Source organism: Juglans microcarpa x Juglans regia, chromosome 4D, assembly GCF_004785595.1.
Source record: "Juglans microcarpa x Juglans regia isolate MS1-56 chromosome 4D, Jm3101_v1.0, whole genome shotgun sequence".
Lineage (NCBI taxonomy): Eukaryota > Viridiplantae > Streptophyta > Magnoliopsida > Fagales > Juglandaceae > Juglans > Juglans microcarpa x Juglans regia.
Window position 1 is genome coordinate 35,517,055 of NC_054600.1, and position 22,739 is coordinate 35,539,793.

Consider the following 22,739-nt stretch of genomic DNA (forward strand, 5'->3'; position numbering starts at 1 on the left):
GATCAATTTAATTCTAAAATATGTCTAAAGCCAACGAGCATTTTCAATGGATTAGTCAAAACTAAATGACACTATTGATGAATGTGAATAATTTAACTTTTTGATATTTCATTCATATAAGTTTTTACATTGAAATGACTATTTTTTTATTATATAACAATAAAATAATATAAGATGAATTTAATTTTGACTATTCACATCAAATCCTCACATTGAATTATCTATTTATTCATTATATAGTAATGTGTAACTAATAATTAAAAAATATTTAATTTTTTTAATTATTAATTTATTTAATTTTATCATATTTTGCTAAATTTTTAGCTACTATATGTTAATTAGTAATCATATTTTAATTAAATTTTGAATTAAAAAATTATATTTTTTCAATTATCATTTAATGCTAGTTATCATTCCAAAAAATAAAAAGTAATTAAATAACAAAAAAGCCAAATCTAGAAAGCCCCAAAAAGAAAAAAGAAAAAAATTCCAAAGTCTCGATCTCTTCAATTCGGGAGCTCCAAATGATGGGCGATTTCAATTTGGCTCTCGTAATCTTTGCCATAGTCGTGTGCCTCATCTTCATCTTCATCTTCAATGTCTACCTTATCGTCAACTACCAGCATCCCGATGACGCAAATCAGGCATATTTTCTCAAATTCGTCGTTGTTTTGAGTACCTATAGGGCTTCAAATGCTCAAATTATATTATAAAATTTTTCGAGGAAATCTCTTTAATTATTTTTTTGTCTTTTTTGGTGCGATGTTGGTATATGCACGCGGAGTATTGGTAAGGGTTTCTGGTTTTTTTAAGAGGGAATGAAGAAGTAGTTGATGAGAGAAATAAGAAAGATAAATAAATAATAAAATATATATTTAATATATCTACAGTAACTAATAAATTTAGAAATGATTTTTGTGTTCAACTAAAGTCTAAATATTTAACTTTTAACCAATCTATTGTAATGATATTTTAGTGTCTAATAGTTAAATATGTGATCGACTTAACTTTTGACTAATCTATTGATAATGCTCTAAACCGAATCGTCACTCCTAATTACTTTACATTTGACTTCAAAATTTATTTGTATAGCTAGTATACCGAATGGAACCTTTGACTTCAACGCCTAATACAAATTTACAAATTTTTTAACGTCTAATTTGGACAGTGTTCGAGAAGAGATGAAATTTAAAAATTAAATAAAATATTATTTTTATTTTAAATTTAAAAAAATTAAATTATTTATTAAAAAAAAGAGATAAATAAAACAGAAAAAAGAAAAGAAAAAAAAGGAAGCAGCAGCAGTAGCATAATGGTAAGCGGAGGGAGGGTGTCATCGCTATTCGCTGCTCTTCCCGATGCTTTCTCTCTCTTTGCTAATTAGATTCAAATCCCTCACACTTCACTACTCTCCCTCACCTTCTACCTCTTTTACGCTTTTTCGCATGGCCACTACCAGGGCTTCCTTCTCCTCCTCTTCCTCGTCTTCTTCATCCTGTTCCGTCCCCGCCGGTGATGGTGTCAGCCCTCCCTCGACTGGCGTCACAGCTCCTTCCTCTGCCATCGATTTTCTCTCTCTCTGCCACTGCCTCAAGGTAAATCCTGCGATTGTAAAAATTAGTATTTTTTCTTTTCTGTTTAGTTATTCCTCTATTTTTTAATCGGACTGTTTGGTGGCTGAGAACATGTTGGAGAAAACGATTTAAACAAAGTTACGCTCTGTTTGGGCTCTGGCAAACCCCTAACCAAAGGACAGAAGGGAATATTAACTTTGAATCTCGTCTCCGATAAACTCACCTTAGGTCATTGGCAATGGCCTAGTCCAAATTTTGGCTAGAATTTCAAGTTTTGGCTAGCATTACCATTTGTTCAGGTGAATCCACGTTGGACTAGTTACGTTAAAGTTAAAATAATAATATAATATTATATATTTTAATAATATTTTACAAAATATTTTGTAATATTTTGCAAATACACTTTATATATTAATTAATAATTTAAAATTTTTACTTCAAATAAGGTAGAAAATAGAATTATATATTAACTAATAATTTAATTTTAATTTCATAATTTAATTTTGATTAATGAAATAGAATAATGTAGAAAATAACGGACTATTTATCAAAATTGAAATGGATAATATAGACTTTAAAATAATTGTATAATATAATGGTTATTGAAAATGATTAAAATATTACTTTGGTGAGTGAATAGTGTCTAGCCAAATACGACTATAAGGAGCTTAATTTACTGTAGCTCATATGTTGAGCTTTAGTTTACTTATAAAAAAAAAAAAATGTTGAGCTTTAGTAGTTTGGCTAGTCCAATATAGAGGATTTTACTCGGCCTTGGCCAAAGTATGAAGATGCATTGGTATTTGGTATTTGGCTAGCATTGGATTAGCTATCTCAAAGTCAAAATTGAGCTAATATGTGACTTTTTGGCTTTTGACTAATTATTCAAAACTTGAACTCCACGTTCGATTAGCCATCTCATTCTCTGTAATAATAAAATAATTATTATTTTTTAAATATATTTTTAATACAATTTTTAATTTGTTTAAATACTTTTTTATTTTTATTTTCATAATCTCCAACACTTCCAAACAAACTCCAACAATTATTTTCACAACTATCCCCAACAAGCATTTCTAGTTGAGTAACAAATTGTGCTACTACTACTATCATTTCAGCACTACCACATATTGTTCACAATCCAATAATCTATACTTTCAGCAGTACCACTATTGTTGCCCAAAATTTACAAATCAAATAAAATCACATGTACAAATAGACTACTCAAGACAACTACAAATCAAATCACAAGCTTTACGAAGAGAGAAAAAGAACATGCAAGGACATAGTTGCTGTCCAAACTTTATACAAATTATCACAAAATGTTGTTGCCCACTTATAACAGCAGCTCATAGTTGCTGCCCATGTATTATCACAAAATACACTGAAGCATATAGTTGCTGCCCAAAATTTACACAAAAACAAGAAGCTCCTTTCACATATAGTTGTTGCCCGCATTATCACAAAATATAACAACAGCAGTACCCATACTTACAACCCAAAATATAACAACAGCAGTACATGTATTTACAGCCCAAAATACAACTCTTCCTCTGCACATAGTGGCTGCCGAGCCACATGTATTTCCAGCACATGTTGGATGCAAATAGGCTAATGTAACTAGTTGCTGCTGTAAATAGGCTAGTGTAACTTGCTGCTGAAAACCAAAAACAGTTTCACTCCCAAACGTTGGATGCAAACTCATGCACATCAGACTGTTAGATTAACCAAAATATATATATATTTTTTTGATAAGTAAGAAATTTTATTGATTGAATGAAACTAGGCAATGCCCATGTACACAGGAAGTATACAAAAGAGACTCCTAATTACATTCTAGAAAGCTGAAAAGAAAACAAGAACTCATGAACATTCCCTCCCTTTAGTACAATTGCAGCCAACCATTGAACTAAAGAAAACACAAAAAAATTCCATAATTCCCCCACACTCCTCTCCTTGTTGTTGAAGCATTCTAGATTAACCAAAATATAAAGACCTTGCATGCTGTCAGATTCACTTTTGTACGGACGTGTGATGGATGTAAGCAGGAAGTGAAGATATTAGTGCAGAAAATTGAAGGTGTGCACAGATTCTATCTAAATTGCTCAGTAATGGAAACAAAGACAGTAATGACATTTACATTGGGTTTTCAAACACATTGGGGCTATAAACAAAACCAAAAACTCATTAGTTGCTGCTGAAATAGGCTAATGTAACTAGGTTCTTTGAATGAAAACTAAAAACCAAAAACTTGCTGCTGTAAATAGGCTAACATAAAGTCATGCAAAGTGGAGAATGGGTCGGGGTCTTTTGACGTTTGGTATTATCTTTCCTTACTGATACCGTTGGAATCTTTTAACTTTCCTTTATTTTTCTTGAATTTTTTTGTAACAAACAAGCCTAATTTTGTTTTGTCCATACTATAGAGTATTATATCTAACACTTTCCTGGGTGTTATAGAGGGTCAACTTGTTCGTACTTCTCTCCCAACAAATTTCCCACCAACACAAACCTCAGGTCCATTACTCTGTTTCAGCCATGGACCATGACCCTTCTTTAATTCCCACCAACCCACTAACTCCAAATTTCACCAAATACTGCCGTCAAGCTCAACCTAGACCTAGATTCACCCAAATTTCACTCACGAATTTCATTCAAATTTCACACATGGACAGGGGATGAGCTGGAGAGAAAAAGCACATTTTTTAAAGAAGAAATGTGTGAGGAAGAAGAAATGTAAAGACCCATTTTTTAATAGCAAATACCTGATCCAACTGGGAGAGAGAGAAAAGGTGGGATCAGAGAGAGAGAGTGGAGATGGTGGTGTGGTGGCGCCTTCAAGACCAAACGAAACCGTCGTGTGTGGGCAGTGGTGATGTTCAATCTGATCTGTTGCTTGAAATGAGGGCAGAGAAAGGGCTCCGTTGAAGGAATGCCGGTGACAGAGGTGATACTGGTTTAGTTGGAGTTGAACCGGCAATGATGGATGAGGATACTGCCGGGGGAGCTAATGGTGGCGACCGGTGTGGGGGAAGAAAAGGGAAAGATGAAATTTCTGATGCGTGGGAAAGAAACTGAATTGGAGAGAGAGACAGAGAGAGGAGAAATGCATGGGAAAGAAACAAAGTGGAGAGAGGAGAAGTGGGTTTGGTGAGAAATATTCATTAAAAAATAAGAGGACCAAGCTACAGTTTACTTGATATTTTTTGAAGAATGACTATAGATAAAAATTTGGATGAAGTTGTTATGGCTAATCCAATGCCAGCGGATTTACCCACAAATTCGTCATATTTGACTGAGCACTGGCATTTGGCTAAGCCAATGCCGGTGCTCTTACTAAGAGATTCGTATATTTTCTTGCATTTTACTGGCAGCGAAAAAGAGGATAGCTGTCACGTTTACTTCCTTCCACTTGATTGAACAAGATTGAAACAAGAAAATGCAAGAAAGAAAACTTCAAGAAAGAGAAACCAAGAATGTAATTGTCATTTCTTGGAAGAGATTTTCGAGTAATCTCTGAACTCTATTTAGTTCATCATCCACCAGAATGAATCTCATTTACATGGATTTCGAGCTTTATACACATCAGAGACTACTATCAGAAAAATGCAACTTTTTATTACAACTAATCAATATGCCTAGTTTCATTAAACCAAACTATTGCTTCTCAGCCTTATCAAAACGCACCACTTCATTAAAGTCGCAACATATTGTTTTATTCCCCTGCAAAACGCCCCGCTTCATTAAAGACATAACACACCATTTTACCCTTATCATCAGTCCTCCCTTTTTCATAACATCAACCCAGACCTCTCCCTTCTCAGAATAGCCCTTACATTCCCTTCCCCTTTAAGGCCCTTGACCCCAAGGCCCTTACAATTCCCCCTTTAAAGGATCTTGCCCATAAGGTGTGGGTAAAGATTCCTCAGCTTCCACCAAGACTCCCAAGAGCTGTCCTCTATTGGTGCCCCCACCCTTTTGATCAACACTTCAGTAGATGCATGATTCCCAACCTTTCTCATCTTTCTTTCCAAAATCGATTCTGGCTCAGGTTGAATCTGTCTTTGTGCATCAAGTGGAGGTAATGTTGGTAATGGAGTAATGTTTCGTCCTAATTTCTTCTTCAAACAAGACACTTGAAAAACTGTGTATTTTGGAGCTGGTTGGTAAATTCAGTTTATAGACCACTTACCCTATTCTTGCCACTACTTGAAAGGGACCATAGAATCTTGGGGCTATCTTCATGTTATGGTGCATAGAAGCTGTTTCTGCCTGTAAAGTTGAAGCCTAAAAAAGACCCCTCTCCCACCTCAAAACTTCTTTCTGTTATCTTCCTCTAAGCAAACATTTTCATTCTTTGCTGGGCCTTATGCAAATTCTCTTTTAATAGTGATAGAAGCTGCTCCCTCGACCTCAGCTGCTGATCCACTGCAACATTAGCAGTTGTCCCTGGGATGTAAGTTAGCAGCTTGGGTGGGGTACCCATAAAGTGCCTCAAAGGGGGACAGTCCTATGGAAGTGTGACATGTGGTGTTATAGTACCATTTTTTCATAGGAATCTACATACTCCACTCCTTTGGTTTATCACTATTGTAGCACCTCAAATAGCCCTCAAGATACTTGTTCAATGCTTCAGTTTGGCCATCAGATTGAGGGTGATATGCTGAAGTGAAATCCAATGGGGTACCTTGTAAGCGAACCTGCAGCATCTTGATACCACAAACTGTGGGCCCAAACCTCACCTGCAAGGCCTTCACTAATAAATCCCATCTTGTGAATTCCACAATCAATAGCATCTTAATACCACACAAGAGCCTTCCATATGGTAAGAAGCCATCAAAAGCCTCCAACTCACTAATGTTTGATGGAATTCAAAGTATTGAGTGGCTTTGAAAATACACCTAGTAGGATTATTTCCATCAAAGTGGGGAAATTCAAGCCTAACTCCCCTTGGCAAGAATCCCCTCTCCTCGTTATTCATTACTCTAGGCCCACGAGACCTCTCCTTGGAAGGAGAAATTTGCTGACTTTCAATTAATGTTCGTTCTAATCATGTTAGCGAGTTGATCTAACATGTTGGTAATTCCATGAATTCCATGATGATGCTCATCCAACTGCTTCAACTGCTTCTTGCTGCCTTTGTCATCCTTCTTGGTGTAGCTTCAAATCTGCTGCACTCCCGCCTTCTGCCATGAGAGAATGGGCCTCTCCGATACCAATTGTCACGGGTTTACTTCCTTCCATTTGATTGAACAAGATTGAAACAAGAAAATGCAAGAAAGAAAACTTAAGAAAGAGAAACCAAGAATGTATTTGTCATTTCTTGGAAGAGATTTTCGAGTAATCTCCGAACTCCATTTAGTTCATCATCCACCAGAATGAATCTCATTTACATGGATTTCAAGCTTTATACACACCAAAGACTACCATCAGTAAAATGCAATGTTTTATTACAACTAATCAATACATGTTGTTTCATTAAACCAAACCATTGCTTCTCAGCCTTATGAAAATGCATCGCTTCATTAAAGCTGCAACGTATCGTTTTATCCCACCGCTACTGTCGTTCATTCCTCTGCAAAACGCACTGCTTCATTAAAGACGTAACACACCGTTTTGCCCTCCTGTTAATGCCGTTATTCTTCCCTTTTTCATAACATCAACCCAGACCTCTCCCTTCTCAGAATACCCCTTACAATAGCGTTAATTTCATATCTGTCGAAAATTTATTCTTCTTTTCTCAGATTACCAGCAACGAAACAGATGGTTGATTTTGTTTTGTTTTTGTTTTTTTTTTTTTTGTTTGTTTGGTTTTGTTTTTTTTGTTTTGTTTGGTTTTGTTTTTTCGAATCGTTTGCTATATGACGTCTTTAAAATCTGAATTAGAAAACTAAAAGAACTGGATGGGTACGGAGGGAAATTAAGGATCCAGAGTCCATAGCTGATCACATGTATCGAATGGGATTGATGGCTCTCATTGCCTCGGATATTCCTGGTGTTGATCGCGACAAGTTACGTTCTCTCCTACTTTAACCTGTTGAGCTTTTCATGTATTTGTCGTTCATTTTTGTCATTGTAATGCGGTGATCGCCTTTTATTTTATTTTTTCCCTTTTTCTGAGAGTGCTTCAATCTTAATTTCTAGGTGTATAAAAATGGCAATTGTTCATGATATTGCAGAAGGTTAGCTATTTTCCTTAATTAATTTCATGTTCTATCATACATGTTTTGTCACGGAAAAGTTATAGTTTCTCTTCAATAGAAATATATATTCACGTGTGGCAATGCAATTAATTGAATGGAAATTGGCGATAATTTTAAAGGGGAATGTGTTACAAATAGGGTTAATTGCAATATCATAACCTGTGTTTTCACATTTCTGCAATTTGAGGCCTTGATTTTCAACTTTCGCAAAATTGATACCTGAACTTCAAGAAACTTGCTATTAGATACCTCCGTCAATTTGTCGCTTAGAATTAAAAGTGATGAAGATTACCATTTTGTTGTTTCCAGAAAAATAAAAGCAAAATTACAAATGAAGCACCCCGCCCGCCCCCCCACCCCGACGGGCGGCTGGAAAGAAAAACAAAAGATGAGTAGCTCCAGCTCTCACTGAGCCACCTACAAAAATCTTAGTGATAATTTTTTATGTGATTTACTATCTGGTGTACTTCTGTTTTCCATTTCTTGTCTTGTAATTTAGTTACCTTGTAACTAAAGAAAATTGGAATCATCAATGAATTACTTTTTCTTTTCATATTTTTTGGTGGGGTACCACTTTCGACTCCTTACATATACTTCATGCATGTTATTTAGTCCCTTCCATGTGCTCATAAACACACTCCCCCCCCCCCCCCCCCCCCCCCCCCCCCCCCCCCCCCCCCCCCCCCCAAAAAAAAAAAAAAAAAAGATCGATGATTTCGAAGTATTATAAAGATTCTTCTTTAGCTACTTGGAACACGTACCCAACTCTTGAAGAAATAATGCAAACTCGAAATATTTTAGTGGAAGATGCAGTTTGGGTAGCTTAAAAATTTCAGAGTTGAGTATTGAATGAACTTTGCTTGAGCTTGAGTTAAGCTCACCATGTATGTTTCAAACTCTGAGCTTGTTCAAAATTCAATTAGTTTAAATGCAAAGTGAATTTTATAGGCTTTGTAGCTCATGATATAGATCTTGTGCTGTTCTTTAATACATTGTCTCAGTTAATAGCTACCGGTTGTTTTTACCTTATATTTCTTTTTTTCTTTTTATCAGTAAAATGAAACAAAACCTTATATTTCTAAAAACAAAAGTTGTTTCTGCCTTGTACAAATTGTGTGGATAGCCATTGTTGGGGACATTACCCCTTCAGATGGGATTTCGAAGGCAGAGAAGAGTCGACGAGAACGGGAAGCATTAGACCACATGTGCAAATTACTTGGTGGAGGATCAAGAGGTACCTGACTTTACACAGTAATTTACTGTGTGTACCGTGTTGTTGTAAATGCTACAAAATTGAATTTGGTATTCCTCCACATCAAACGATTAAACGTTTGACAAATCTTGCTTGCTTAATATATTCTATAAACTGCAGCCCAGGAAATAGGTGAGTTGTGGTCGGAATATGAGGAGAATTCTTCACCAGAAGCTAAAGTTGTTAAGGACCTTGACAAGGTATATGTGTCTTTTATCTAATAGTTTATCGTTGGAACTACTTTATTTGACTTTTAGTTCTAATTCCCTTTTTCTTTAAGTTATTCAGTTTCAGTTTGTTTTGTTTTCTATTAAACTGGTTTGTGGAATTGGGAAATTCTGTGCTCCACTATGAGAAGTTGCTTCCATAATGTAGCAGTCGGACCATTTTTTTTTCCTGTACTGCATTCTAGGTTTCAGTTGAAGCCCATTATAAATGTAATTACTGATATTTCGTTTTGGAATAGTGGTCCTATAGTAAGATATAAACTAAATGGAGATGTATTATTGGACTTGCCAAAAATAGACGAGAGAGAGAAAAAGAAAGCGGCCAATAAGCCCATATAGTAATGACAGCACACTTTAAAGGTAGCTTCGAAATTGGTGTTGATTGAAGTATGCACTGACAGATGATGAATCATGTTTTTACTTGAAAATGTGTTTCTTTCTGATTGGTTAATCCATACACCAGATAAACTGATTATGTAAATTCATTGTTCCATCCAGGTGGAGATGGTACTTCAAGCCTTGGAATATGAAAATGGTAGGAATTTCTCACGTTTATATTCTCTTTAAAAATTTTTAAAATTGCATGCTTGCAGTATTATTAATTCTTTTGTTTAGTTAAAGCATCTTAAGTATGGAAAATTAGTATTTTAAATGATGTTTGGGAGTTGGCCTGAAAAATAGGCTGCTGGCCGCTTCCTCTTTAAGGAGGGTACATTTTGGAAATTTAAGAGTAGTCATCCTATGTGGGTGATGATCAAATTAAATTGTGTTTTTCTTTCCAACTTAGCAGACAATATTTTAAGCGAATAACAGTTTTGAAACTTAACATGGCAACTGAAACTGTTTTGGGCTTTATGCAGAGCAAGGGAAGGATTTGGAGGAGTTTTTCCAGTCTACCGCTGGTACAAATGTCTATTACATAATTCTTTTTGGAAAATTCTATACACCATACAACTATCTCACTTTCATCCTACTAAATATGATGTGACACATTTATCACCATTAAATGATCATTTATTGCATGCTTCTTTATCATGTAATAGTGATGAATGTGCTACATACTACTTAGTACGATTAAAATAGGATGAGAGTGTGGTGTATAGTATTACTCATTTCCTTTTCTCTGTTGCTAACTGAAGAGCAAAAAATATCTAGAATTGGTTAATTGTTACTCAAACCCACCGAGAAGATAATAGAAAACCAGCTTTCCAGGTGTCTTTTAAATCTCATTGTCTTTCTTCGCTAAATGAAATAATAAGCCACGCACGTGGTTACTCTGTAAAAAGTGAGGGCCCTGTTAAAAAAAGAGGGGAGAGAGGATAGCTAAATGCACCCTTGATTGAAGAATGTGTGATTTTTATATTTCTCACTTGTGTGTATATATTTTCTTATGCTTTCTAGGCAATGGAAGTTATATTTCAAAATGTTCTTCTATATTGCTCTAATACCAAGCATAACGGTTGCTGGTTAACCTATCCGTAGGAAAGTTTCAGACTGAAATGGGCAAAGCCTGGGCGTTGGAAATAACATCGAGAAGGAGTAAACGAGGTTGATTTCAATCTGAAGTCTTGAATATGATTTTGTGACTTGTCATGTCCAAGCTTTGGCAGACTTCACAGGGTTAGTTCTGAAATCTCATGACTGTAATATCCTGATTTTTCTGACTACTTTCAATAAAAACTTCGAACTCAAGTACAGATTTTGTATTTTGTATTTGAGTCTTTGCTAGAGCCACCGAAAAAGTGGCCCGAAGAAGTGTCCGAATGGTGTATTTTACTTTGTTATTTATTTATTTTTTTTCATTTAATTTTTTAATCATCATAAACATTTTTAAAAAAAATAAAAAATGAGAAATGCTTGGGATCCTGAAAGTGGGTCCTGAACATTTCTTCCGAAAGGTTTTTATTTTTATTTTTTTTACTTAATGATTAAAGAAATGTTTTTTAATGATGTGAATTTTTTATATTTTTTGAAAATGTTTATGATGATTAAAAAAATACATGAAAGAAAAGAAAAAAGAAAAACTGAAATGCACTATTAGGGACATCTTTCAGGACAATTTTTCAGTGGCTGTAGTGCCAATCATAAAAAATTCATAACATCATTAAAGCACACTTCCTTAATCAAGAGTCATTAGGGACCCAAAGCATTTTTCTTTGTATTTTCAATATCATCTGTTATCTGCTTAGATAATGAGTAGAGTAGAGAGAGAGAGAGAGAGAACAGTTCAAATGATAAATGAGAAGGCAACAAAAGGGAGGAAAGAAAAATAATGAATAAGATATTAGGATTAATTCAATCGGTCAAAAGGGAAGGACAAAATGGTGTATAGCTCCGCTTTTGATAGACATTGTCATCGGGAAATCATGTGCCTAAGCCATTCACAAATTTTGAACAAATTAACTTCCACTAAACTCGAAAACCTGATAAAACTTCATTCAAATCCAATTCCCAACGGAGTCACAATAATTGTCTACAATCCACTGATGACAAGAAAAAGATGAAATGGAAAAAAAGCCCGCCTTTTCCAACAAATAATCCTGGTCTTACTAGCGGGTGGTGATGCCCTCAAATAGCTTGTTTAACTTCTTGGTCCTCAACCTCTCAGCATAAACCTCACGTCCTTGGCATTCGTACCTGTACACACACGCACACAAGGAAAAGGATAAAAAAGAAAAAGAAAAAGAAAAAATAGGCACTAAAATCAGCTAATCATTCATTAGCTCCCAACTACATACACCACAAGAACCTGTAAATGTTCACCTAGGTGGCAAGGATATTAAAGGGCTTAAGCTTTGGGCGAGTTTAATAGCTTCAATCTCCGAGTTAGCTATCCCACTGAAGTAGAAATACCGACCACATGTGGAACGATCTTCAAAAGCTCGAATATGAACGTCGACAAGAAACTTCACGTCAACGAATGGCAGAACTCTAAGCCGCTTCTGTTTGAAAATTTGTTACTTTTCTCATATAACCTTATCCAAGTTTATTCTTTTCATGCAACTGAAAAAATATTGGAACATACATCATTAACTTGAAGATATGACATTGTTGACTCGGGAATAATCGGGATTCTGTTGAGTGACCCGATGTCCAAGAATCAGTCCTGCATTTATGGTAACCGTGTTGGGCATGCGATCCATGGCGGAGCCCAAGCAGCCTGCTCTAAGTAGTGGTGAATTCGGTCCGATTCGGTTGGTTCCAAGGGAATTTTGTAGACCGGGTCAATGATTTTCCCACCTTGGACCTTACCGAAATGGCATACGGACCAGATCAGACCGTTGCCAGTCAGTCTAGTCTGGTTCATTCGGTCTGACCCTTACCCCATTGGGTCACCTTTCCAATTTTGGCCAAATTGACTTTACTAGTAAAGTTTTGGCCTAAGTCCTGATTTTGAGACTATTTTCAACCTAAATTATTATTACCATACAAAAAATAGAAAAAAAAAAGTAGAAGAAGATGCAAAATGTCAATAAGCAATAACATCCAAAATATAAATAAAAGAAAAAAAATAGAAAAAGGAAAAAAATACTAATAAAACTAAAAATCCCAAATCATTCAAACTCCAAATGAAAGGAGAAAAAAAAGTTACAAAACCAAAAAAAGTAAAGAAAATATATAATAAAATTTACAAATTACAATCCATGCATCTAAGTCGAAATTACAAATTATAAATGACTGAAAGGTAATAAAAAAAAACTTGAACTCCAAGTCTTCAGTCCAAAACTCCAAGTCTTCACAACTTTACTGCAAAAACATAGCAAACAAATATTAAAATGTCTTAATTTAATAATAAAAATAGCTAGTATAGTAGTACAAAAGTATATATATGTCTCGCCTTATTCATCTGCATTGGGTGTAGGCATTGTATTCGACGCCTCTATGGAATTTTCAACTTCTCCAACAAGTTCTATACATGAAAGATAAAATAAAATAAATTATATAAATTTACATAGCATATAAATCATAAAAGATATCGAATGAAGTAAATTTGTAATTGTTACATACTCATATCCAGCTGCTTCTCAAAATCCTCAACCTTATCCATTAAAGTCTTAAGGCTGATTGGAGTAAAAGAAGAACGAAGCCAATTCTGTGCACAAATGAGACCATCAACCATCATCGGAGATAAACTACTTCGGGAAAGATCAAGTACACGACCCACCGTACTAAATGTAGATTTAGAGGCCAGTGTAGATACTGGTATTGCAAGTACATTGCATGCAACTTTTGAAAATACCTAATATCTAACTGAATTAAGCTTCCACTAATTTAAAATGTCAAAACTTGCATCTTGTTCCTCACAGTTTTCGGCTAAGTATATATCAACTTCTGACTTGTTTTCCAAAGAGTTTTCCAACTATAATCATTGCTTAAATAGGGTCAATATATGTGCCTTCCTATCATCAAGTCTACTAACTATAGCACTTACATCTTCACATAGGGGACTTCTGCGCTGCTGCTGTTGACCAAAACTGTTCCCTTCTTCATTTCCAACATATTCATCATACATGCGGGTTAAAGCATCTTTCACATTCCAACTCAAATCAACTGCTTTTATTGGCTCATGGACATACATTGATTCTAACAAAAATTCAAGATATCTCATCTTGTATCGAAAATCAAGAACAAACTCAACATACAACAACAAATTCATATTTTCAATGTTATCCCAATATTTATCATTTTTTTTTTCCTCATATTCACCGCCATTAATCCCACCACAGGGCTTCTTTCTTCACACTCCATGTTAATCGCATTTTGAATTGTAAGAGCACTCACAATGGTTCATTTATCCTATCATTCAAAATATATTACCAAAACTCATTTTTTTTATTTTACAGATTGACTTTTACAATAGATCGTACATCAGCTTATCTATTTTTCTCTATATCATTTAATATTCTTTTTTTAATATTTTTTATTCATTTCAAATATTTTCTCTAACTACCATTAAATTTGCAATATCTTCATATCTTTTGATATTTGCAATATCTATCTATATACAAAACTACACCGTTTAATTGTTAAAACATAAACCCAAAACTACACCGTTTATTGAATATTAAGTTACGTTGTTTTCCAGTCACTACTAATGCATTACGAGCCCTATTTCTCTTCACTTTGCGTTCGTCTCTTTCTTTTACCTGGTATCTTGCCTTTGCTGCATGTCAAGCTTCCACATTTAATCTTCTCTGATCTCCCTTCATGAACCTCATAATACCAAACAACTATTTGGTGGCTGAAAGTATGATGAAAAAAAGTTTTTAATTTTGGAATATTTTTTATAATTTTTCAAAGTTACCCAACAACGATTTATAAAAGTTTGAGCAATATACAAATTCTTACTTTTTCTTGTTTTATTGGCATGTTCACCTACAATGGAGAAGTCCTCGTTCTTGTCCTTGAGTATTTGATTGAAAACACACGTAATTTACTCAAACTCTCTTCTTGGCCCCTCAAGATAAAGGCTACTTAAACTAAATGATGCTTTTAGATATGTTCCTGGAACCAAGGTTTTCATTTAATGATGTGGAAGCACCTCTTAAAGAAGAGCTTGAAGTGCTTTCGGTGATGTAATTGACGATGAACAGCTTCACTTCAAGGAAGATAGGGGCTGAAATGAGAGAAAATACAAGTAAACAAAAGTAGCGAGGAAAAAACGATCAAAGAAGAGAGAAAATAATTAAAAATATTTTAGAGGTGTGAATAGTATTCTCTACATGTAGAGGATTATTGTTGTAAAATGTAAAATAATGATGAAAATACAAAACCCATTGGAAGCTACTTTTGACCAATTTTCTTTATATTATACAAAAAACTGTATTTTACAAGAGCTATTGGGAGTGCTCTAACTACTCCGTAAAAAACGAGTTGTAAGTTACATATTCACCCCCTGTAAAGTTGCATCATGAAAAGTTTGAAAAAAAATCTCACAACAACTGTACCTTATCCCAGTCATCATTCTTGGGAGACCCTAACTTCTTTAACATTCTCCTCATCCAGGAATTATCATTGTTATCATTGTCGTCATCATCATTTTCAATACTAGTAAGGAAGTTTGAATCTTCTTCCGCTAACCTTTTAAAACTTTTCTAAATTTTTTCGCCCTTTCCAACATAAGATAGGTGGAGTTCCACCTAGTTTACACATCCATGCAAACATGACCTTTGCATGTAATGTCTTCTAATTGTACACACGACTTAAATGTACTCCACCTTTGAGGAGAGGATTTCACGTATTTCACAACACTTCTCACCCTTGAAATACAGTCGTCATGCTCTTTCAACCCTTCACGGATAATTAAATTCAATATGTGGGCACAACACTGAACGTGCAAGAATTGATGTCCCAAGATAGTGTCCTTCTTATGCTTGGTTTTCTTTTTCAAATAAGATATTGCTCAATTATTAGAACTTGCATTATCAACAGTGATTGCAAGTATTTTCGGTCGCCCCTAATCATGCAAGCACACCTCTATGGCCTTACCAAGTGTATCATCCTTGTGATTTTCAACCAAGGAAAAAGAAATAATCATCTTATGTAGATTCCAAATCATCATCAATCAAGTGTGCAGTGATACACATATAATTGAGGTTTTGCACAGATGTCCATGTATCCGTGGTAAGGAAAATTCGTTTCCCTTGAAGAGTAGTTTTCAACTTACTTTTTTCCCTTAAATACACATTAAAAGAATCTTTCGCAATCGTGACACGAGATGAGATCCTAACCAGCTCAGGACAAACAACAAGCATAAATCTTTTGAAATCCTCCCCTTCAACGAACCTAAATGACAACTTATCAAGAATCAACATCTCTGCTAAGACTTGTCTGCAAGCCTCAGAACTAAATGATATGGAAACAAGTCTCCTACTACCACTTCCTCCATTCTTCGCCTTCTAACCTAAAGTAGTTTGAGACTTGTCCATCTTATTAAACAGACATTTCTTACACTATTTCTCAATGTGGTACTTCATGGACTTTGTACCGTTGGTCTTCGTATCACACGCATACGAAGTACCACAATAATTACATGCAGCCATAGGTTTAGTGGGATCACTTTTTGGTATTTTTGTTAAGTGATACAAAACCATTGATCTAGCTCTACCACCACTAGGTCCACTACCACTCGTTTTAGTACTTACATTGGGTTTGGGTGGGAGTGGAGGCATTCCACTAAACCCTTGTGTTGACTCATTAAAATCATCGATGGTAGAGTCTCTCGGAATTGTTTCTTTTGTAGGGTCCATCTAAAAAAATAATCAAACGAAAATTAACTTAACAAGCTAACTTAACTAGTCCAAATCTGAATTTTTTCTAAACTTAAGCATTTATGCCATTCAAATGATAAATCTGAAATCACTATGCCAGTAACAAATAATCAGATTACCAACTTAACAATTAACATATTAGTAACAAACAAGTATCCATAGACTTTGTCATAACCAATAATCAAACACATGTAATTATGTAAACATAAAAAAATTACAAAGATCAAATCACAAAATCATGCTAAATGCAAAAACCCCAACTACCCATAAAAAATTACATCACCAGAAGCAAAACAGGCAAGAACATGGCAAAATATACGTGATTAAAAATCAATTGATATGGTCCTATGGATCTTTTCGGTTTCCTAAACAATTTCATTTTTTTCCATTTTTTTTCAATGTAAATAGGAATTCACGGGTTACATAAGATAAAAATTATCAAGAATGATTATGTACCTTAGAACAATAGCAATGTGCGAATGAGTGGTTCGAAGCTGCGGTGGAGGCGATGGGAGTTCCAAGATTTCTTAACTTTCTTCGCCGTTTGAGAGAGTGACTTGGGAGGGAGAATGAGAGAGTGAGAGAGAATTGAGAGGGAATGGGTGATACATGAGAGAACCTGGGTTAAAACAATGATGTTTGACTTGAAAATAAAGCTAAATGACGTAGTTTCAACACAGGTAATTTTTTTAAAAAAATTCTAAGTTGTGTGAAACGGCGTCGTTTCGCGCAACTCAACAAGTGTTCATAGCAACCCACGAGTTCGCTCGACTTTCGCTTGATTTGGAGCTCGAGCGAAGATTAATTCGTGAGTTCACTCGACTTTTGTTGGATATAGTGCTCGAGCTAAGATCAACCAGTGAGTTTGCTCATCTTACGCTCGATCTGGAGCTTGAGCCAATATCAACCCGCGAGGTTCGGTCGATTGGCGCTCGACATACCGATCAAGCTAATATCAACCCTTAAGTCTGCTCGATAGGCACTCGACACACTGCTCGAGCGAAGCACTAACCCTAGTGTTCATAAGTATGAGTGTATATTATGAGTCTATGCGAAGAAAATAAAAATTAGCAGTGAATAATATTGAGTTCCTAAAGAGCCAATTTTATCTTGTACATTTCACTATCTCTCTTTAGTTTCACAAAAATATATCATATATGATTAATTGATAGCATATATTACTAATGCTTGTTTGCAATTTAGTTATCTTAAAAAAATTATCTCATTACTTTAAGTCATTAATTAAGTGTAAATAATAGAGTATGTATGAATCTATGACGTATAATTTATTTACTATTTACTATTTTAATGTAGTATCATTCATTTACCAAAAAACATACAAGAATTCTTCCAACCAAAAGTCTTTTAAGTTTTAATGATGCATGCACACAGAAATTGAAAATCTTTGTTGGTGGTTTTATATATATAATTATTTGTTGTGCTATGATATTCTTTGTACATATACAAGTCATTGATTTTGTATTATATTGTTTTTTCAAGAAAAATTGCATGAATTGGTCAATATAAGAAATAAATATTTTTATGAGATCGATGATGGTTGGCACTTGGCTGGCCTGATTAGTAGTACTGTATTTTTCACACACTGTATATTTTTTCATATGAATATCCAAATAGAATAAAAAATAATTATAAAACTAATATTTCTTCATGAATCATTGATTCATTACTATTGTCTATTTAGTATTTACATATAATGATTAATGGCATAAATTATCACATGATTTATGATATGGATTATTAATTGATAGCATATATTATTTAATATTTTATATGTTTAATGATAATAAATTATATAAAAATTACATCATTAACTTATATAATTACTATATAAAAATAATATATTAAATTATTAAAAATATTTTAAATATATATATAGTTTGATCAAGTCCGGTCTGGTCTGGTCTGGTCCAAAATTTATAAACTTCAAGACCGGACCAAATTTTTCGGTCCACAATGAGTGGGACCAAAACCGACCGGTACAGGTTTTAGTCCAGTCGGTTTCTCTGGTCTAGACCGAAATCTGTACACCCCTAACTCTGAGTGTTTTTGCCAGGGCATGCCACAACTGTAATTTATCAACAATGTCTTAGGATAAATGACAACTTTATAAAAATTAAAAAAAGTGGAGAGAGAGAGAGAGAGAGAGAGAGAGGATATAAGGTGACTGGCATTGAGTTTGAATCTTCAAGTAACTGGAACACCATTAGCAAAAGCTCATATAAGCTTTCCCTAAAGAAAAATGATAAACATACATCACTTTTCACAATACATTACGCAACTATGTTTTAAAATGAAGAGTAGTTTAGTAAAATACTTTATAAAAGTAACATCATTTTACAAAAATATCTTCACTTTAAAGCACATATTGTAAAATATATTGTGAAATGTATTGTGTAGGTATTGGTGTGCTTAATTTCTATACAAGTTTTGTCATATTTTTACTCTTAATTTTATGCTAGTTTGTGTTTAATTTATTATTTATTAGAGTTTTTATGTATTTTATTTATTTTTGTTTAGGAATAAATAAATTGAAGAAGTCATGGAATAGGAAACATTCATTTCTCGAAATTCCTGAAATACTCTTCGATATTTTGAGCATAACTTTGGCTAGAGAACTCCAATAAGAGCAGTCTCGGTGCTTACAGAAAGTCAGGAGAAAACCCTAGAACTTTCGTGTTAAAGCTTTGGTTGAAAATGAACATCTAGAAGGAGGAAACAACGCATCAAGTCAAAGTAAAAAAACTACTGAATTCCTGAAATACCCTTCAATATTTGGAGCATAACTTTTGCTAGACAACTCCAATAAGGGCAATCTCGAAAATCTAGGAGAAAACCCTTAACTTTCATGTTAAAGCCTTTGCCGAAAACAAACATCTTTAGAGAGGACATGGCGCATCAAATGGGAGGTCGAAAATATGCCAAATTGGAGCTTGTCAACAATTGAGATTCTTGATTTACATACAGTTTCTTTCTTAACTCTTTCATCTTCTCTTTGTATAATTTTCATTATGAATTCCATAATTATTATGATTTGTTTTGATTCTATTATGAATTAATTTCTATTGCTAAGGCTACGATGTAGCCTCTCCATGACAATCCCGAATCTTATTTTTATATGATCACAATTTTACCATTCCTTTTAAGTATACATTATTGAGTTTCATGCTTTCAATTATCTGGCCAATAGTTGAATGATTTGTTATGCTTATTAATTCGAGAGATGATGTAGCTTCATATGATGTATGCCATGAATTGAATGAAAGACAGGAATGTAACAACATGATTTGTGCAGCTTTTATATGAAATATTATTAATATGAATGTGCTCAAATGGTTTTAAATTTGCATAGCCATATCGTGGATTATCATATATTGGGTAATTCAGATTCTACTCGAGATAGGGTCTTAGATAAGTTAGAATATTTCACTGTCACATAGGATGATAATTGATTGATTGTATGGTTAGGATTTTGGATTGGATTGGTTAGGTGAGTCGGATGCCAAAAACTTGTTGTGAATTTTCGCAAGTGCACAAAATCATAATAAGTAATATAGTGATAAAGAATGATGTTGAACCCACGAGGACAATTTACCTATAAACTATTGAAATTATTCTAATTATAAGTTATTTGAAACTCAAGAAAAGTTGTGGATTTTGAATTTGAAAAATAAAAACAAATTAAATTAAATCAACAAATGAAAAATTGATCAAACACTTAAAAAGAAGAAGATTTCACCCAATAAGAAAATACTAAGGCATCCGACTCACCTAACTAATCCAATCACAAATCCTAACCATACAATCAATCAATTATCTCCTATTTGATGTCGAAATATTCTAACTTATCTAAGACCCTCTCTAGAGTAGAATTTGAATTACCCAACATACGATAACCAGTGATATGTCTATGCGAATTTAAAAACATTTGAGCACATTAAGATTAATAACATTTCACATAAAAGTCGTACAAATCACGTTGGCACATTCCTGTCTTTTGTTCAATTCATGGCATACATCATACGAAGCTAAACTACATGCATCATCTCTCAAATTAACATGCACAACAAATCATTTAACTATTGATCGGATAATTGAAAGTATTAAACTTAATAATGTATACTCAAAAGGAATGATAAAATTGTGATCACATAGAAATAAGATTCGGGATTGTCATGAAGAGGCTACATTGTAACCTTAGCAATAGAAATTAGTTCATAATAGAATCAAAACACACTAACAATTCTGAAATTCATAATAAAAATTATACAAAGAGATGATGAAAGAGTTAAGAAGGAAACTGTATGTAGATAGAATCTCAATTGTTGACAAGCTCTAATTCGGTAGATTTTCGACCTCCCATTTGATGCGCCATGTCCTCTCTGAAGATGTTTGTTTTCGGCAAAGACTTTAACACGAAAGTTCTAGGGTTTTCTCCTAGCTTTCCGTAGACACCGAGATTGCCCTTATGGGAGTTGTCTAGCAAAAGTTATGATTCAAATACCGAAGGGTATTTTAGGAATTCAGCAATTTTTTGACTTTTGACTTGATGCGCCGTTTTCTCCTTTTAGATGTTCGTTTTCGGCCAAGACTTTAACACGAAAGTTCTAGGGTTTTCTTTTGGCTTTTCATAGACACTGAGATTGCCTTTATTGGAGTTCTCTAGCCAAAGTTATGCTCTAAATATCAAAGAGTATTTCAAAAATTTCGAGAAAACAATATTTCTTATTCTCTTGATGACTCTTCAGGTATCATTGTTCTTCCGTTGGTTGTTTACTCAAGTTTAGCCAACCCATTTTGTCCACAGATGCGGCCTGAAGAATAATAAATGTGGGAAATAAACAAAAAGTAACAAAGAACTGTAAATAAAGTGTTGATGAGCTCAGCTTAGAAAAGAAAAAAAAAAAAAAAGTGTTGATAAGCTCTGTAGTCTAGATTACGAGGCACCGCCCCTTTTTTTTTTTTTTAAATGTCCCGGTTTTGTCATCGGCCTAGCACCGCGCCTCTTGGATTTAATGATGGACCCCGGGGGGGGGGGGGGGGGGGGGGGGGGGGGGGGGGGGGGGGGGGGGGCGGGGGCGGGTTAAGCCTACTCTGCCATGTGAGGGTAAAATCAACATTTCACATATGATGACATGGAGGGTATGCTTCATTAAAATGGACTTCTCGCTAACATTTTTCATTTAGAGTAGAAGGTTTTCCACCGTGGGCAATATTTATTTATTTGAGAAAAGAAATTATCATTAGTTGGAAAACCCAAAAGAAACCAAACGGCTTACCAGAAAACGATTCTCTGGGGTGTCCTGCTTACCAGAAACCAAACGGCTTTCGGGGAGCATTCTATGGACTTTGTGGCTGTTCTTAATCATACGTTTTTTTTTTTTTTTAAATGGAATCATACGTATTTGTTAAAAAGAAGGTAGAGTCTACCATTTGATGAATTTAAAAAGACATTCGGCCCTTACCATGACTCTCAACAGGTCCCTTACCAATTCCCTTCACATTTGTGAGGGAATAAAGACTCAAGTGTACATGTAACCCACCCGGATTAAGGGTTGGGAGCAAATTAGGTTGATATTGACCGCAACAAAAATGCTCTCAATTTAGGAGTGATTTGAATTCAGAGATGAATTAAAATATTTTGTGAATAATAAAATAAAAGTTGAATTGTTATTATATTTTATTCTGAAATTTGGGAAAGTTATTTTAAAATTTGAAAAAGTTAAATTGTTTATTATATTTTGTGTGAGAATTTAAAAAAATTGTAATGATAAGATAAGATGAGTTGAGATGAGATTAGGTGGATTTTGAATTCAAACAGGACCAGTTGCCAATTTAAAAATTCGCTTGCAACTCAAAAGACTCCATATTAGCTGTAGAAATTTCTTTTTCATTCAATGTATTTACCTGCTTACTCGGTGTCCGCACTCTGCTCAACCACTAGCATTTCATGGTACAATGAGATGACCTTTGTAATGGAACCCGCATATGACCAGTCAAGCCATCGTCAATTGTTTCTTTTGGTAAAAAAGTCATAGCGATCAGCTATATCTCATGGTTTGGGCAATGAAACTTAACCCATTCTTCAGCTTGCTCATTCACTTATCGGCAACGTGAGCTCAGGTGGGAGAGATCAGTTCATTATAAACCTATTGCCAAATCGAGAAGAACCAGCAGCTCATAAAACTGACCAC

General features: G+C 34.4%; 2 protein-coding genes across 4 annotated transcripts; one reads left to right on the forward strand and one right to left on the reverse strand.

Moving 5' to 3' along the window:
- Positions 1-1,280: 1,280 nt before the first annotated feature.
- On the forward strand, positions 1,281-10,948 carry LOC121260767 (5'-deoxynucleotidase HDDC2). 3 transcript variants are annotated; one of them, XM_041162782.1, is made up of 8 exons: positions 1,281-1,595; positions 7,461-7,585; positions 7,719-7,756; positions 8,901-9,011; positions 9,150-9,229; positions 9,755-9,791; positions 10,117-10,158; positions 10,658-10,775. In XM_041162782.1, exons 1-8 carry the CDS (start codon positions 1,359-1,361, stop codon positions 10,699-10,701), a joined length of 714 nt encoding a protein of 237 aa, XP_041018716.1. In that variant the 5' UTR covers positions 1,281-1,358; the 3' UTR covers positions 10,702-10,775. The 3 variants fall into 3 exon arrangements, with proteins under 3 accessions (XP_041018716.1, XP_041018715.1, XP_041018717.1); XM_041162781.1 differs by having other exon boundaries at positions 1,282-1,595; positions 10,739-10,948; XM_041162783.1 differs by having other exon boundaries at positions 1,282-1,595; positions 10,750-10,948.
- Positions 10,949-11,544: 596 nt separating this feature from the next.
- LOC121261343 lies at positions 11,545-12,461 on the reverse strand. Its single transcript, XM_041163666.1, has 3 exons — positions 12,291-12,461; positions 12,020-12,185; positions 11,545-11,893 (listed from the first exon to the last, which is right to left on the reverse strand). The coding sequence occupies exons 1-3, from the start codon at positions 12,397-12,399 to the stop codon at positions 11,806-11,808; spliced, it is 363 nt and encodes a 120-aa protein (XP_041019600.1). The 5' UTR covers positions 12,400-12,461; the 3' UTR covers positions 11,545-11,805.
- Between the last annotated feature and the right edge of the window lie 10,278 nt (positions 12,462-22,739).